Source organism: Leopardus geoffroyi, chromosome B2 (assembly GCF_018350155.1).
Source record: "Leopardus geoffroyi isolate Oge1 chromosome B2, O.geoffroyi_Oge1_pat1.0, whole genome shotgun sequence".
Taxonomy (NCBI): domain Eukaryota; kingdom Metazoa; phylum Chordata; class Mammalia; order Carnivora; family Felidae; genus Leopardus; species Leopardus geoffroyi.
Window position 1 is genome coordinate 106,981,759 of NC_059332.1, and position 18,812 is coordinate 107,000,570.

The 18,812-nt window shown below is 35.9% G+C and overlaps 1 protein-coding gene and 1 long non-coding RNA gene across 5 annotated transcripts in view; one reads left to right on the plus strand and one right to left on the minus strand.

Annotated features, from left to right (window-relative positions):
* CEP85L (centrosomal protein 85 like) overlaps nt 1-18,812 on the minus strand; it is a 171,335-nt gene that overhangs the window by 38,887 nt on the left and 113,636 nt on the right. For 2 of the 4 annotated variants that reach the window (XR_006717520.1, XM_045499405.1), the window contains exon 6: nt 5,096-5,275. The exons of 1 other annotated variant lie outside the window; for it this stretch is intronic. Coding sequence is in view for 1 of the 3 variants with exons in the window: in XM_045499405.1 (XP_045355361.1) it covers nt 5,096-5,275 (180 nt within the window). In the remaining 2 variants the exon portion in view is untranslated. Of the gene's footprint in view, nt 1-156; nt 5,276-18,812 lie in introns of all 4 variants that reach the window. One more of the 4 variants, XR_006717521.1, reaches the window with a different exon arrangement.
* LOC123608937 lies at nt 6,688-18,532 on the plus strand. Its single transcript, XR_006717523.1, has 3 exons — nt 6,688-6,816; nt 15,310-15,314; nt 18,522-18,532. It is a non-coding gene; the product is annotated as an uncharacterized LOC123608937 (long non-coding RNA).

Consider the following 18,812-nt stretch of genomic DNA (forward strand, 5'->3'; position numbering starts at 1 on the left):
CCCTGCGTCGGGCTCTGGGCTGATGGCTCAGAGCCTGGAGCCTGTTTCCGATTCTGTGTCTCCCTCTCTCTCTGCCCCTCCCCTGTTCATGCTCTGTCTCTCTCTGTCCCAAAAATAAATAAACGTTGAAAAAAAAAAATTAAAAAAAAAAAAAACCTATGACTGAAAAGCCAATGTTCTTTCAATTCTTTCATACTCCGCATAACCAAATTCCCCCAAATTCTCTAGCAACCAGTTCTGCCTGTATTCCCCATCAACAAAGCCTATTCTTGCCTTAGCAAATGACCCTGTAAGTTACAGAAATAAAAATAACCAGCCTATTTTTATTAATGTCGCCCCAATTTATATTTAATTTTTTAAGTGTCTTAAATGTGACACAACGATGTCCTCAAAGAGAAGCCAATGGAATAGGTTAGTCATGCTATCTTCTCCTGTGCAAAGATGTCCTAGTTTGCTTTTTTTTCTTTGGCTGGACAACTGTCTTCTGTGCTGTTGTGTCAAGCTTGCTGCCCTTCATCACAAATGTCTGCCAATACTCTCCTACTGGATACTGTTTATGCTATTTGTTGACCACAAGCTGATTACACATAATCACTAAGTCTGAGTTGTTGTTGTTGTTGTTGTTGTTTTTTAAGCCCTGTTCACTGATGAGAAGCTCTTTTGTTTTCTTTTGTTTTGTTTTGTTTCATTTTTAACTTAAAAGTTTTATGTTGGTTACTAAAATCTGAGCTCCAGTAATTACCTCCAGGTAAATCAGCTATCACCAAGAAACCTTCCCTATTCAATTTATAAAAGGTTACTTTTTTTTGTTCAAGGAAATATTATTTAGTATTGAGATTATTTCTAGAAGACAATAAGGAGGGCCCTGTTTTCAGAAGAGGTTTACAAACAAATATATTTTTATTTTAAATACAGTCATTAGAACAAAATAGATTACTGAGGAAATGTTTTCCTCTAAATTTTCTTATAAATAAACCATTATTATTAGAACAAAGCATCAGCTGTAGAGTTAAACCGTCCTGAATTTTACTCCTTGCTTTTCGGTAATTTCTACCTACACCCAACTGGACAAATTATTCAACTTGTCTCAGAGCTTCAATTTGCTCAGTTTTTAAAATGGGGAGATAGTATATATCTGCCAGGATTTTTGTGAAGATTAGTTAACATTAAATGAAAAAATGCACTTAATGCACCTTCACATGCTATCTGGCATATAAAAGAAAGAGCTTATCAAAAGGCAATTTCTGGGGCGCCTGCGTGGCTCAGTTGGTTAAGTATATGACTTTGGCTCAGGTCATGATCTCACAGCTTGTGAGTTAGAGCCCCACATCAGGGTCTGTGCTGACAGCTCAGAGCCTGGCGCCTGCTTCGGATTCTGTGTCTCCATCTCTCTGTCCCTCCCCCAATTATGCTCTGTCTTTTTCTCAAAAACAAACAAACATTAAGGCACTTGTTGGGATGAGCACTGGGTGTTGTATGGAAACCAATTTGACAATAAATTATATTAAAAAAATTTTTTTAAAGCAACTTCTATTTGTTATTTTTCACATTGAATGCTTCTCTGTTGTAGTATCAGTCTTGATCAGGATAACAGAGAGAAAATGCAGAAGGAAACGATGCAGTCCAATCTCATGTGGGCCTCAAGTGCTGATCAGTTAATGTGTTACCCATGAGTCTATTTACTAGCTTCTACACTCCCTTCAAAAACTCACATCATCTCCATGGCCTCTGACACAAACTCTAACACCAACCCCCCTTCCGAATTTCTCTGGTATACACATTTCCATTCTCAACTGCCTCACTCCATATAGAGACTGTTCCTCTTTCCCAAAAGCAATTCTTCCATCTTGGCATCTGTTATCAACCTTTTCCTATTTTTCTCAGGAATTTGCTCTATCATACACTCGCTCTGACATCTTTAATATCTAATTTATTCTTATCTCACTCTTATCTCTCTTCTCTTCTCTCTTGGCAAAAATCACTTGAAAGCATTCATTCATTCAATCATTCATTCATTCATTCAATATGCCAGGCACCATGGCTGGTGTTACATATGCTACAGTGACAGACTGATACATCCCTGCTTTCCTAGAGCTTACAGAGAAATATTAAAATACAATGATTACTCAAAATTGTGTTAAGTACTAGAAAAACAGAACAAAATGCTCTAAACATACAAAAAGAAGGGGTTACAGGAGAAAGATATTTAAGCTGAGACTTGACAAAATAAATGGGTGAGTGAGTAGTGGGAGAAGAGAGTCGAGTATTAACCAGGCAAAGAAGAAATTCTGTGTAAAGACTCTGATGCCAGAAACCAAGCCTGACCTGTTGGAGCAACTGTAAGCACTGCACTGTGACACAGTGTACCAGAGGGAGACAGCTAGAGCCAAAGATTATAGTTAGGCAGGGCCTTTCTGGTCAGGGGAAGAATTTGATTCTTACTTTAAAGACAATGAGATGGCATTATTGGGTTTTATCAGGTAAGTCAAATGACTAGGTCTTCATTTTAAAAAGTTCAGTCCTCCACACGATGAAGAATGGGCTGGGAGGCTGCGGAGCAACTGGAACTCTCATGTGTTGATAGAAGTGTTAAATGGTACAAGCACTGGGAGAACTCGGGTGGTCTTTCCTTTTCTTTCTACCTCACAGGTACATTTATTCACACCAGAAACAATACAGCACTTCTACAAATGTATAGCGATGTTCCATGTTCCCTTCTAACAGAGCTTGCTGAAATTTAAAGCCAGCTGACCAGGTTCCATCTGATGTGTACTCCACGTAAAGCTGATTAATGATGACCATAAGCAGATGCAGGACTTGGAGCTTTCAAAGCTTTACTTCTTTTATGAGCACTCCTGATTTTATAAACGACAAAGCCCATCAACCTCATTCCTACCTCCAAATCTCTTGCTAAACTTAGGTACAGCAGGCCTCTAAGTGGGGATCTAAGTATTTTTATAAGGCTTTGAAGCATCTCAGCACAGGATCACTGGCTCAGGATGCCCCAATCCTTATGGCCAACTCAGAAAGGTCACTAAGTGTGCAGAACTCAGGTAGTTTCTTGTAAGTTAAACCTCTATCGTATGAAATCTATGATTCAGAAATTCCACTGTTAGGAATTTACCTGGGAGAAATGAAAATATTCATATAAAAAATGTGTGTTACAGGAATGTCTACAGCAGCCTTGTTGATAATTTCCCCAAAATGCAAACAATTCAAATATCCATTAACAAGAGAGTAGACACACCATGATATATCTATATAATACAATGCAACTCAGCAGTAGATAGGGACAAACTACCAATATATATACAACAATATGAATAAATATCAAAGGTATTAAGTGAAAGAAAACCAACACAAAAGAATACATACAGTATGACTCCATTTATATGAAGACCAAGAAGATTCAAAACTAATCTGTATGGTAACAGTGTTTCAGAAACAGGAAGGAAACTAGACTAGAAAGAAGCACAAAGGAATTTCTTGTGACTGAAATGTTTGCTTATTAAGTAAACTCTATGCCCAACATGGGGTTCAAACCCATGACCCTGAGATTAAGAGTTGCATATTCTACTGACTGAGCCAGCCAGGCACTCCTAGTGATTGAGAGGTTTTGATTTGACTATATATAAATTATGCTTCAATTTAAAGAAAATATAATAAGTAAAATACACGGATTGTAACAACAACAACAAAAAAAGTGACTGGAGACAGAGAGGAAAGCAGACAGGCAGGGAAAGATTGGATTCAGAGACACCAGTGAAGAGGCCCTTAAAAAAGCTTTTGCCAAGAGATGATAACTTGGACCACTCTGGTAGTGTTAGATGGATTGTATATATATTTAGGAGACAGGCTTAATGTTGGTAAGGTTTCCAGCATGCATGAGTAACTGAATATATAGTAATGAACACTAAAGAAAATTTTGTTTTATATTACTTAGGAAGAAGAGGGCACTCAGAAGGCAAAATAAGAATTATCTTTTGGACATGAACAACTTGAAATATTTTTCAAGTAACAAAAGATGAGAAAAATCTAGATAAGACATAAAAATATATTTTAAAGTCTGTATCCACTGAATCATCGTAATTTGCACACAATCTTTCAATTAACAAATCTCAGGTGACAAAATATTTTAATCCCTCCCACATCTATAGAACCAGTAAATATTTTCTTAGCTCCCTCCAGATTATGGTATTGCACAGAGCCCCCAAAATACAGAAAAGAAACAAGAAACAGGTACCTAAGTTATTTTCAAGTTAGCCAACATAAAATACATCATACAGCTAAGAGAAACCATGTACATTTTTGTCAGGTTTTGGAAGATCCAAAATTTAACTCACATGTATACATATACAAACACACAAAAATGTCAACTGAGTGCTCTATTAATAACTCCAAACATGCCTGCAGAAATCACGGTGACTGTTTCAAGATCACTTGAATGGAAGTTTCAATTAATAGAATAATAAGCTGGGCATGTCAAGAGTCTAAAACCAGTTCTGCAACTAAGTAGCAGCTTAAGGATCTATGCTTCTTCAGTAAATTAGGGCTAGCAGGTAATCTACTCGATCTTTAATGACACTATAATGGAATGAAAGGAAATACAAAAATACTTTAATAAAGGTAGAAAGGTCAAATAAATATAAGGATATATCGCATGCATAAAGATTTTGTTTTTTCACTACTTGTTCTGAATCAGGGGCTTCAGCTTAAATAACTTTAAGTCATGTTCTTATGAAAAAAGACCACCTTTATTTCATTTACCAATCCTTCATACTCAACAAGACAAAGAAACAGGGACCCAAAAAAAGAGAAGAAAAAGTTATTTGTGTCACATCTCAGTGTAGGCAACAAACTTAAAAAAACGTTTCACTACTAGTTAGCAAGATGTAATATACTGCGGCATTTTTAATCCCTCAAGAAATCTCTAGATTTTTGTAGACGGCACAGACTTTCTTAAAAGTTACTACACAACTAATCATTTTAATCTAAGTGTACAACCTGGTATAACACCTAAAATATAGTAGATGACAAAGAATTATATGTTGAGGCAATGTTATTGACCTAATTCAACTTTATTAAAAATATCTACCTTTTCCTCCAGTTTCTTCTTTTCTTCACTAAATTGGCTTATTCTTTGTTTGAGAAACTGGTTGAGCTGTAAAACCTCTTTTTCAGTAGATGCAAGCTTTTGCTCAAGTTCCTCTTGCTGGGAATGGGATACTGACTGATCACAAAATGGAGTTTGGAGTGAACTGTTCTCATACTGCGGCTATCAGGAAAGAAAAAAATAAAACAGGTTAAAGATTTACTTGTCCTGAAAAAATGGAAAGAAACCGGAAATAAGGTATTGTACAGAGAGTGTATATATAGGCTTCTGCAACAGACAGCCCTTGGCATGAATCCCAGCTCTCCCACTTCCGAGTTATGTGCCATGATTAAATCACATTACTTACTTACCAATGCCAAACCTGTCTTCTCATCTATAAATCAGAAATAATAAAGTCTACCTTGCAGTGTTTTTTTTTGAAGAACAGAGATAAAATACATAAAGTTCCTAACACATAAAGAAAAGCTTAATAAAGGCAAGGTTTTTGGTTAAAAAGTATAATTAGAGACATAAATAATACATTAAACAGAAATGAGAGGTCTAGGGAGATAAAAACTAAAGAACTAATTCTTCACAGGTGAGCATTTCCAGCTAATATTAAACTCAGTAAGTAATTTTTGAGAGGGACAAAGAGAGTGCATGCGCACAAGCATGGGGTGGGGAGGGGGTGGGCAAAGAGAAAGGGAGAGAGAATCTCAAGTGGGCTCCATGCCCAGCGCAGAGCCTAACACAGGCTCAAGAACACGACTATGAGATCATGGCCTGAGCTGAAATCAAGAGTCAGACACTCAACCGACTGAGGCACCCAGGTGCCCCATCAATAAGTATTAATTTTTTCCTCTAACTAGAATGTAAGGTCCATGAAAGCAGGAATTATTGTCCATCTTAGTTGCCCTTATATCACTATTTCCTAGAATAATCACTGGCATAAAACAAGAGCTCAAAAAATAATTGCTGATTGAACAAATGCATTCTTGTTTCTATGAGCGAGATTTTATAAGGAATTCAGGTTAGATCTTTCCCCTACCGTGCAGCATTACAATCAGGAAAAGGCAGACAGAAAATACAAATATTTCCTCAAAAAATTAAAATGTTCTAAGTACTGTAAAAGATACCGATACAGTAATGTGAAAGTAAACAGACAATTTATTTTTCCACTTACTCAACACATATTTACTTAAGCACATATATTAAGAATTGTGTACTAGGGATTCAACAGTTAATAAAGCAAGGTCTCAGCAGTTTAATAAAGTATCACACAAAGAAAGACAATGAAAACTGTCTAAGTGCAGAGACAGTTGTACTGTAGTACCTATGGAAAGGTTTTACAGCAAGTGAACTTGAACTAGACCTTGAAGAACTCATACTTCACCAAAGGAGGAGTTATAATTCAAAAATTATATAAGTAGCATTTATCGTGTGCTGAGTATTTGAAAGATGACAGACTCTACCACTGTCCTTTAAACACTCAAGTTCTAATCAGAGGCATCAGAGAAACCCTCAGATGATTATATATATAGAGAGCACCATACAATATGGTAGCCAAAGAAAAGTCGTTTTAAGTAAAAAGAATGGGGAGGTGGGAGGACAAATGAAGACAACATTGGGAGAATGAGGAAAAAGGCTTTACTGGGAGGTGGCTTTTGAGATACCCTTTGAAAATAAGGAGGATTCTGGCAGAAATGGAGAAAGGAAGAGCTCAGGTTATGCATGATCTCATGGTTCATCAGATGGAGCCCTACACTGGGCTGTGCTGAGCATGCTGAGCCTGGCTGGGATTTTCTTTCCCTCTCTCTCTTCCCCTCTCCTGCGCGCTCTCTCTCATTCTCTCCCTCAAAATAAATAAATACAACTTAAAAAAATAAATAAATGGAATATATACAGAGAATACCCATTGCTGTTTAAAGTATGGATTGTAAGAGGGAGGATGGATATAAGGGGAAATTTAAAAATCTACGTGGGACCATACTGTTGTATAATCACAAGATTCAGAGTTAAATCTTAACTCATAGGAAATGAGTTAAGACCATAAAACCACTGGTTATAAAACCAGTAATGGTTTTATAACAACAAAGTAACATGATTTAAGAAGATCGTGAACTCTGTTTTGTAAATCTCTGTATTTCCTGGCATTTAGCCCAGTAGGCAGACTCTCAATAACTTTGTTTGTTTATTTATTTATTAATGTTTATTTGTTCTTGAGAAAGAGTCAGAACATGAGTGGGGGAGGGGAAGAACAAGAGAGGGACACAGAATGGGAAGCAGGCTCCAGACTCTGAGCTGTCAGCAGAGCCCGATGTGGGGCTCAAACTCACAGACCCAGAGATCATGACCTGAGCCGAAGTTGGATGCTCAACCGAATGAGCCACCCAGGTTTCCCAACTCTCAGTAACTTTTGATTGAAGGGAAAAGAAAAGAGTAAAGAGAACAAGAGAGTGCTACAACCACTGGAGGCAGTGGACAACAGGAATTAGAGGATACTGAGAATGGATGAATGGATATGAATATGTCACTTTCAGAAATTATTCTAACCTACTTAGCTGATAAAAAAGAGGAGTTAAACAAGAGCATGGAGAACAGAATGAAGAAAGTCTGGAAGTAGAATTGAGAGGATTTAGAGAAAATTATTTTTTAAGAAGTGTACAGACAGGAAATGTTAGATAACTAAGGTTTGAGATTTTTAGTCGAGTAACAGGGAAGATCCTATTCTGAGCCAAGGTAAGAAGGTCATATAGGAGAACAGCTCTAAGCAGATGTACTTAATTACAATTAGAGCTTATTAAGATTATCATTTGAACATACAAATAGAGAGGAAGTTAGAGAGATGGGTCTAAAATTCAGAAAGATGGGTGGGCCAGGATAGGAAACTAAAAAAAAAAAATAACACAGACTTATAGTTTATAATCTGGCATGTAATGAGCTCAGAAATTTCCATTCCATCTGTTTTATTAACAAGTGAAAAAGCTGAACACACTGAAAAATCAACAATTCTTCTTAGATATACCAGAAGTAAGGTCACAGGGTAAACTTCTGCCCCCTAAATTGGAGACACAGATGAATATAGAAAGTCACACTTACTAGAACAAAACCCTCCTTGCAACCAATGCTGGAATAGGAAAACCAGAACTGAAGTTGATGAATTGCTGGAGGCTCAGAATGGACAATTCTGAGAGTCAAAAACTCCAAGGGAGATCTAGTCATAGGAGACACTCAACTTTTTTGAGTTTTACTGCCACGAGCTCTATCAGGTCCTCACAGTGATTAATTATCAGGGGAAAATCTCTTCATGTTTCTAGCAGGAAGAGGATAAAAGGAACCATTTGGAAATACACCAGAACACTACATTCTTCTTAACATGACCTGTCTTCAGTAGAAACTATTAAACTAGAGACTACCCTACCTAGAAGGGAACTAACCTACCTAGAAGAGAAATATTCAATTCTAGTTGTCTCTAGCCATCCTATCTCACTTAAGGGTAGGAAAGAAAAAGACAGAAGCACTCATTAAGTTCAGAGTCCAAAATCACAGGCTCACAAAAAGACTAACACCTAACCAAAGGACTACATAATACTTCTTTCTCTACACCTTACCATTATATTATTATTTACCACATTTCCTTTTACCTAGTACATCTGATCTAACTTTCAACAAAAAATTACAAGGCACACTAAAAGACAAAATCACAGCTGGACAGACTAAATAAGCAACAGAACCAGAGTCAGATATGACAGGAATGCTGGAATTAGTAGACCGAAAAATTTTTAAGACTATGATCAATATAGGCCATTAATGCTAAGGCAGAAAACAGGCAAGAACATATGGTTAATGTAATAAGCACAGAGGTGGCTATCCTTAGAATAAAAAATAAATTTTAGAGATCAAAAATGCTGTAACAGATATAAAGAAGGTCTTTGATGGGCTCATCAGTTGACTGAACACAGTTCAGGAAACAATCTTAGAGATTGAGGATATGACAAGAAACTTCCAAAACTATAGAACAAAGAGAAAAAACACTGGAAAAAATAAAAGAGAATATCCAAGAACTGTGAGATAACTACAAAAGGTATATAACAATACAAGGAGAAGAAAGGAATGAAAACAGCATTTGAAACAAAAATGACTGAGAATTTCCCCAAACTGTCAACTACCACATCTCAGATTCAGGAAGCTCAGAGATCAAGCAGAATAAATTCCAAAAAACTACACTGAGGCATATTATACTTAGGTTTCTGAAAATCAAAGATAAAAAAACATCTCGAAATAAACCAGAGGAAAAAACACCTTATCTCCAGACAGGCTAACATAATAGTTGTATCTGACTTCTCAGAAACTGTGCAAACAAGAAGAAAGTAGAGTGAAATATTTTGTGTTGAGAGAAAAAAAACCCACCAACCTGTAATTCTATACTCTGAAATTATTCTTCAAAGGTGAAGAAGTAAAGGTTTTCTCAAACAAAGTTGAGGGAATTTGTTGCCAATGGACTTGGCTTGGAAGAAATGTTAAAAGGAAGTTCCTCAGAGAGAAGGAAAATGATATAGGTCAGAAACTTAAATCAAATCAAATCAAATCAAAGCTTTTATTTGTCTTAATCTAATAGATATGCTTATTCAACAATAATGGCAACAATGTGTTCACTTAGTGTGTGTTTGTGTGTGTGTATGCTTAAGTGAAATGAATGACAGCAATGATACAAGAAAAAGGAAGGAAGATTTAGTAGTACTTAATTATTACAAGGAATTTGCACCACTCATGAAAGGTACAGTGTTATCTGCAAGCAGACTTGGGTGGGTGTAAGTGTATATTGCAAACTCTAGGGCAACCACTAAAAAAAGAAGTGTAATCTATATGCTAAGAAAGGAGAGAAAATGGAATTATATTAAATGCTCGAGTAAAAGCACAAAAGGCAGACAAAGTGTGGAAGACAAAAATAGGAACAAAGAACAAGAGCAAAAAAACAGTAACAAACATGGTTGGTTTTAACCCAAATGTATCAATAATCACTTTAAATGTAAATAGTATAAATACATCAACTGAAAGACAGAGACTGCCTCAATGGGTCCTAAAACAAGACCTGACTATATGCTCCCTACAAGAAACCCACCCTAAAAATAATGACACACACAGATTAAAAGCAAAGGGATGGAAAAAGATACGTCATGCTAACTTCTCATCAAAAGAAAGTAGAATAGCTATATTAATTTCAGAAAAAGCAGACTTTACAGCCAGGAAAGTTATCAGGAACCAAAATGAGCATTACATGAAAGGGTCAATACTCCAAGAAGCCTTAGCAATCCTTAATGTGTATATGCTTAACAACAGAGCAGCAACATATGTGCTGTAAAAACTGAGAGAGCTACAGGAGAAACAAATGAATCTACTATAATAACTGGAGACTTTAACAACCCTCTTTCAGAAATGAACAGACCCATCAAGTAGAAAATTACTAAGAACACAGTTGAACTAAACAGCATCAACAATTGCCTGGATGTAATTGACATGTATAGACTACTTCAGATTACACATTCTTCTCAAACTCATACAGAACATTTACCAAAATAGACCACATTTTGGGTGATAAAACATGTCTTAACAAATTTAAAAGAAGAAGGATCAAACAATATATGCTCTCAAACCATAATGTAATTAAACTAGAAATCAACAGAAAGGTAGCTATAAAAATCCCAAAATACTTGAAGATTAAATAGTACACTTCTAGATAACTTATGGATCAAAGAAGAAATATCAAGAGAAATTTTAAAATATTCTGTACTAAAGGGAAATGAAAATACAGATTATCTAAAATTTGTGGGATGTAATTAAAGCAGTGCTTTGAGGGAAATTTATAATGTCAAGTGCATATATTAGAAAACAAGAAAGGCTTAAAATCAATTTTCTAAGCTTCCACATTGGAAACTAGACACAGAAAAATAAATCAAATCCAAAATATAGAAGAATAAAATTAAAGCAGAAATCAATGAAACTGAAAACAGGAAGTCAATATAGAAAATCAACAAAATCAAAACTCATTCTGGAAAAGATCTATAAAATCAATAACCTTCTAGTTCAGGCTAAGAAAAAAGAAAGAAGACACAAGTTTATTAATATCAGATTTTAAGGGCAAACATCACTACGGATCCCATGGACATTAAAAAATATAATAAAGGATTATAATGAACAACTTTATGCCAATAAATTTGATGACCTAGATGAAATAGACTAATTTCTTGAAAACCACAACCTGCCAAAACTCATACAAGAAATAAATAATCTGAAGAGGCCAAATAAAGAAATTAAATCAATAATTAATCACTTTCTAACACAGAAAGCACCAGGCCCAGATGGGTTTACTGGTGAATTCTACCAAGCATTTAAAAATGTAAGAAATCAGGGGTGCCTGGGTGGCTCAAGTCAGTTGGGTGTCCGACTTCAGCTCAGGTCATGATCTCGCGGTCCGTGAGTTCAAGCCCCGCGTCAGGCTCTGTGCTAACAGCTCAGAGCCTGGAGCCTGTTTCAGATTCTGTGTCTCCCTCTCTCACTGACCGTCCTCCGTTCATGCTGTGTCTCTCTCTGTCTCAAAAATAAATAAACGTTAAAAATAAAAAATTTTTTTAAAAAATAAAAAAATAAAAATAAAAATGGAAGAAATTATACCGACTTTCTACAATCTCTTCCAGACACAGAAGCAGAAGGAATACTTCTAACTCATTCTATGAGGCCACAATTACCCTAATACCAAATGAGACAAAGACATTACAAGAAAACTATAAGGGCATCTGCCTGGCTCACTTGGAAGAGTATGCGACTCTTGATCTCAGTGTCATGAGTTCAAGCCCCATGTTGTGTGTAAAGATTACTAAAAAAAAAAAAAAATTTGTTTTAATTTTTAAAAAAAGAAAGCTACAGACCAATATTTTACATAAATGGATCCTCAAAAAAATAGCAAACTGGATCTAACAATGTATAAAAAGAATTATTCACCATGACCAACTGAAATTTATCCCAGCAATTTAGGCTGGTTCAACATTCAAAAATCAATTAATGTAATCCATCATATCAACAGTCTACAGAGGAAAAAACATTATGATCATATCAATTAAATGTAGAAAATAATTCTAACAAAATTCAACACTCATTCATGCTAAAAACTATAACCAAACTTGGAATAGAGAAAAACTTACTAAACTTGATAAAGAACATCTAGAAAAAAACTATAGCTAGCAGCAGTTAATGGTAAGAAACTTGAAGCTTCATCAGGAACAAGGCAAGAATGTTCCTCCCACCACTGATTTTCTACACTGTACTGGGAATCCTAGGGAATGCAATAAAACAAGAGAAGGAAATAAAATGTATGCCAGTTGGGCAGAAAAAAGAATTAAAACAGTTCTGTTCACAGATGATATAATCACTTATATAGAAAATCCAAGAAAACAGACCAAAAAAACAAAACAAAACAAAACAAAACAAAAACAAAAACAAAAAACAAAAAACCCACCTCCTGAAACTAATAGGAAAATAATACCTAGGTTGCAAGAAACAAGATTAATATATGAAAGTCAGGTGTTTTCCTATATGCCAGCAATGAACAAGTAGAATTTGAAATTTAAAACACATTGGCATTTACATTAGCAGCCCCAAAATGAAATAAGTATAAATGTAACAAAGTACAAGATATAAGGAAAGTTACAAAACTGATCAAAGACACCAAAGAAGGATGAAATAAACAAAGAGATATTCCATGTCTACAGACAGACTCAATACTGTCAAGATGTTAAGTTTTACCCAACTTAATCCATAGATTCAATGCAATCTCAGGCAAATCCAAACAAGTTATTTTGTGGGTAGCAACAAACTGATTTGCAAAGTTTCTATGAAAAAACAAAAGACCCAGAATAGTCAACATAATATTGAAGGAAAAGAACAAAGATGCAGGACTGACCACCTGATGTCAAGACTTACAATAAATCTACAGTAATCTAGAGTGTATGGCATTGAGGAAAGACCAAACAGGTCAGTGGAAAAGAAATGAAAGCCTAGAAATAGATCCACATATAAATACAGCCAACTGATTTTTGACAAAAAACAAGGCAGTACAATGGAGCAAAGAAAGTCTTTTCAACAAATGATGCTGGAACAATGGGACATCTATATGCAAGAAAATGAATCTAGACACAGGCTTTACACTTTTACAAAAATTAACACAAAATGGACTACAGACCTAACTGTTAAAATGGAAAACTATAAAACCCCTAGAAGATAACATAGAAAAAAACCTAGATATGACAATAACTTTTAGATACACTACTAAAGGTAAGATCCATAAAAGAAACAAATGGGGGCACCTGGGTGGCTCAGTTGGTTAAGCATCCAACTCTTGATTTCGGCTCAGGTCATGATCTATGGTTCATGGGATTGAGCCCCACACTGGGCTCTGTGCTGACAGCATGGAGCCTGCTTGGATTCTCTCTTTCCCTCACTCACTGCTTGTGCTCTTGCTTTCTCTCTCAAAATAAATAAACATTTTTTTTAAATGTTTAAAAAAAAAGAAACAAATGATAAGCTGGATTTCATTAAAAATTTAAGCTCTGCAGAAGACATTATCAAGAAAATGAGAAGATAAGCCACATACTAGCAGAAACTATTTGCAAAAGACACATATGATGAAGGATATGTATCCAAACTATACAAAGAACTCCTAAAACTCAACAATAAAAAACAACACAAATTTTAAAAATGGAGGAATGACCTGAACAGTTATCTCACTGAAGAAAATATACAGATGACAAATAAACATATGAAAAGATGTTCAAAATCAAATGTCTTTCGGGTATTGCAAATTGAAACAACAATGAGCTACCTACCACTATATACCTATTAGAACGGCCAAAATCAAAAACTCTGCACACCAAATGCTGGTGAGGATATGCAACAGAAACTTTTGTTTATTACTGGAGGGAATGCAAAGTAATATAACCACTTTGAAAGATATCTTGGCAGTTACTTAAACATACTCTTACCATATGATCCAGCAATTGTGTTCCTTGGTATTTACCCAAATGAATAGAAAATATGCTACACAAAAAAAGCTTCACATGAAAGTTTACAGCAGCTTTATTCATATTTGCCAAAACTTTAAAATAACTAAAATTTCCTTCAGTAGATGAGTGGATAAATAAACTATGGTACATACAGGCAATGGGATATTATTCAGCACTAAAAAGAAATAAGCTATCAATATGATGATGGGGCACCCTGGGTGGCTCAGTGGTTGAGCATCTCATTCTTGAATTTGGCTCAGTTCATAATGCCAGAGTTGTGGGATCAAGCCCCACACCTCAGGCTCTGTGCTGAGCGTGGGGCTGCTTGGGATTTTCCATCTCTCTCTGTCTCTCTCTCTCTCTCCCTCTCTCTGCCCAGCACCCACCCAACTTGCCCATGTGCATGCATGCCTGCACACTCTCTCTCAAAAAAAAAAAAAAAAAAAAAAGACACAGAGGAAACTTAAATGTGTGTCATGAGGTGAAAGAAGCCAATCTGAAAGGTTATATACTGTATGATTCCAACTATATCACATTCTGGAAGAGGCAAAACTATGGAGACAGTTAAAAGATTGGTTGTTGCCAGAGGTTAAAGGAGAGGAGGGATTGAACAGGTAGAGCACAGAGTTTTAGGGCAGTGAAACTATTCTGTACGATACTACAATAATGCATATGGGTCATTATACATTTGTCCAAATTCACAGAATTGTAACACCAAGTGTGAACCTCAGTGTAATCTACGGCCTTTGGGTGATGATAATGGGTCAGTACAGGTTCAACTGTAACAAAGATATGCTGTGACAGAGGATGTCAACAGTGGAGAAAGCCGTAGGTATGTGGGGGCACAGGATATATGAGAACTCTGTACATTCTGCTCAATTTTGCTGTGAACCTAAAACTGTTCTAAAATATAAAATTTATTAATTTTACAAATAAGTTAATACAGATGCTTCTACTACAATGAAATATTCCTGGAAAAGCACTCAAAAACGAAGCACTAAAAATAGGGCTTAAGGGAAAAGGAAAGGCAATAGTCCATTCAAAGACTACGCAACTTAAACCAGATTACTAATCAAAATAGTAACTGGGGAGAAGAGTTGAACTTCTTGGGCAGGCAGTCACAGTTAATATTAAATGCTGGCATCACTTTAATTAGAGCAGGTCTGGTGGGTATTGAGATGATAGAGGTAGAACTCTGCAATATGGGGACTACATTCAGGTGGGTAGGAGCAACACGACCTGCCAGGAACTGAAGCTACTAAAGGAGGGAGTGCATGTCTCAAGGCAGTACAGTACAATTTTCTGAAAATGAAACTTGAAGAGGCTTCTGCTGTCAAGGCAGCAGGTGAGCCTAGGCCTGTTCTGCAGCCTGCCGAAGATTCTAATTTTACTCACACTATTCTAAATCCCCTTGCCTGGAAAAACAAAACAAAAACCACATATGAACCAATGAGACTTGAAAACTATACTGACCTCGTTGTACCATTCATGTATGAGCAAATCTGCACTACAGAAATGTGTTTCATAACAAGACAAATTGTAGAACTTGTACATGAAATTAGGCAGACAGAAAGAGAAAAGCCTGAAGCCAGAACTGCTTTAAGCCCTTAAATTGCTTTTTCAGCCAGAGTGTCTTACAACCACTGAATCTGTGAAGAAAGCCGGTCTTCCCTTCATTTCTGTAACAATACGCAACCCCCACTCCCACGCCCCTCCACCATGCTCCTTCATAACTTGTGCTCTTTTACTGACTTCTAAAATACTGCTGTTCCCTGTCGTTCCTTACGGGTCCCATTTTCTTCACTCCCTGGAAGAAGTGATCATGCCCAAGCTTCAACCACCACCTGGGTGGACTGACAAGTCCTATATTTCTAACCTCTCCCTTAGACCTACCTATGAATATCAGCCTCATTCTTCATCTTAGTCCCAAATTTACAATATAATAATATATAAGCGTAACTCATTATTCTCTAATAGAACTTAATCCTGATGTAGTTGTCTCTATACTGGCCTTTGGCAATAAAAGCCAATCAATTTTGCCCATCCGAAACTAGGCAATCACTTCTCTCACCACATTAAAGTCATCAAATCAAGCCCATGCTTGGTCACACAAATGTGTAATAAATATTCTTCCTTTTGTCTTAACCAACATTGTTGTTAAATTCAGATGTCCATTTAACTTTTGGACTATTGATAAGAGCTTCCTGCCTGGTTTCTGCCCCAATACCATCCATCTTAAATCCAGGGTCTATTACGCCCCAGGGGTGACCAAACTAGGACACTTCAGAGATTGAAAGGGGGTGCTATTAATCACTATGGGAGTACAACAAGCATTAACTGACACTGTAGCTAAAACAGGGACAAATGGGTCCCTTACTTTTTAAGCCCTTGATACAACTTGACCCCTGCCTTACCTCTCTCTAAGCACACCTCTTACTACTACTCTCTCTCACTTTGCACTTCATCCATACAGAATAATGTGTAGTTTTCCAAATGCTTTATCTTTGGGCCTCTTCACACACAATATAGCATGCCTGAAGCACTATTCCTCCATTTCCTTAACCTGCCTAAATTCTTTTACTTCATCAGGTTCTCAGATCAGATGTCCTTTCCTACAGGAAGCTTAAGCCTCCCTCTGCAAGGCTAGTTTATCTGTTCTTAGTAGGGATTCCCATATTACTTCATATATATCCCATTTGGGCACCTCCAACTTACTGCAATTATCTCTTGTTTATCAGTCTTCCTCACTGGATTCTACACTTTTTGATGAAAAAACCAACTTCATTCACATTTATATTACTAGAGCCTACATGGTGCCTTATCCACAGTAAACAAGTAATTTCTGAAGAAATGGATAAACATGTTTTTTGATATAGTCTCTCTCTGTGGGATTCAAGATCATGAATACAGAAAGTATCCTTCACTTTTGCTGCCCCAGAATTTAACACATTAGGTGTTTATGTTTTGTTGAATGAGCTCATTCGTAAAGGTGGGACTCATTTATAAAATGCTCATTAAAACCACAAAACTTGGTAGTAGAAAAAATGGCTGAAGGAAAATGAAATAGAAAAAATTACATAAATAGAAAAAGGATAAAATGGAAAGAAAACAAGAAATGATGCATCAGTGAAGCGTAATTAAATATTATCTGCTTGGTCTATTCCAAGGTTCACATCTATGTTAAAAGAAGACAGCTCTTCTTCAGTTTTTAACAAAAGATAAAAAGGATCCTTCACATTTTTTCCCCCTAAGAAGCCTTGTAAACCACAGGTTAAAATTTTGGTATAGGGCATTATAAAGATAAATCACTCTTCAGTTCCAGCAATTTTACTACTAAAACAATCTAGGAAGTGTGAATTTTTGGATAAAAACCTAGTTCTCATTTTCTACCTATGAGATTTGCTGATGTTTAACTTTCAGGTCATCTTGATCGTAGGCTGTTCAAAGTTTTTAACAGTCAAATAGAGTTATTTACCCAAAATATGTTTTACATCTATAAATTCATAAAAGAATGTTATTTTATGTCAAAAATTTACTTTCTTTAACCTAGAATATACAGAATATGAAAAACATATTTTTCTTTGTTTAATTTGCTATGGAATTAGGATGAGCAAGGTATGTGCCCCAAATTGTGCACATATAAAATGCTATGCATAAAAAATAACATTGTTCATACATCTAAGATAAAAATTCCTTTGCTATTCTTCACAGAAATTGAAGAAATAACTCTAAAATCTGTGTGGAACCAGAAAAGACCCCAAATACCGAAAGTAATCCTGAGGGGGAAAAAAAAGGAAAAAAATTAAAGCCAGAGGGATCATGCTTCTGGATTTCAAACTATAGTAAAAAGCCATAGTAATAAAAACAGTATGATACTGGTACAAAAAAGACAGATCAATCAATGTAACGGAATAGAGAGCCCAGAATTAAATCCTGGCATATACAGTCAACTGATATTTGACCAGAGAACCAAGAATACCCTATGGGGAAAGGAGAGTCTCTTTGACACGTGTGCTGGGAAAACTGTACAAACACATGCAGAACAATGAAATCGAGCCCCTATCTCACACTACTCACAAAAACTAACTTGAAATGGATCAAAGACTTAAAAGATCTGATATCATAAAACTCCTAGAATGAAACATAGGGGAAAACTCATCAATACTGGTCTCAACAATGATTTGCTTTTTAGACATGATGCCAAAAGCACAAACAACAAAAAGCAAAAATCAACAAATGGAACTATATCAAACTCAAATGCTTCTGCATAGCAGAAGATCTAATATAACAAAATGAAAAGAAAAACTATAGAATAAGAAAATATTTCAGAAAACTATGTATCAGAAAAGAATTAATATCCAAAATATAAAAAGAACTCAAGTCAATTTAATAATAAAAAATTAATCCAATTAAATATGGGGCAAAAGACCTAAATAGACATTTTTCCAAAGAGGGTATCGAAATGGCCAACAGACACAGGGGAAAATGTTCCACTTCATTAATCATCAGGAAAATGCAAATTAAAATCACAGTGAGATACCATGTCATACCTGTTAGAATGATTACCATCAAGAAGACAAATAGCAGATGCAGGTGAGGATGTGGTGAAAAAAGAACTCTTACACACCACTGATGGGGGTTAATTGGTACAGCCACCATGGACC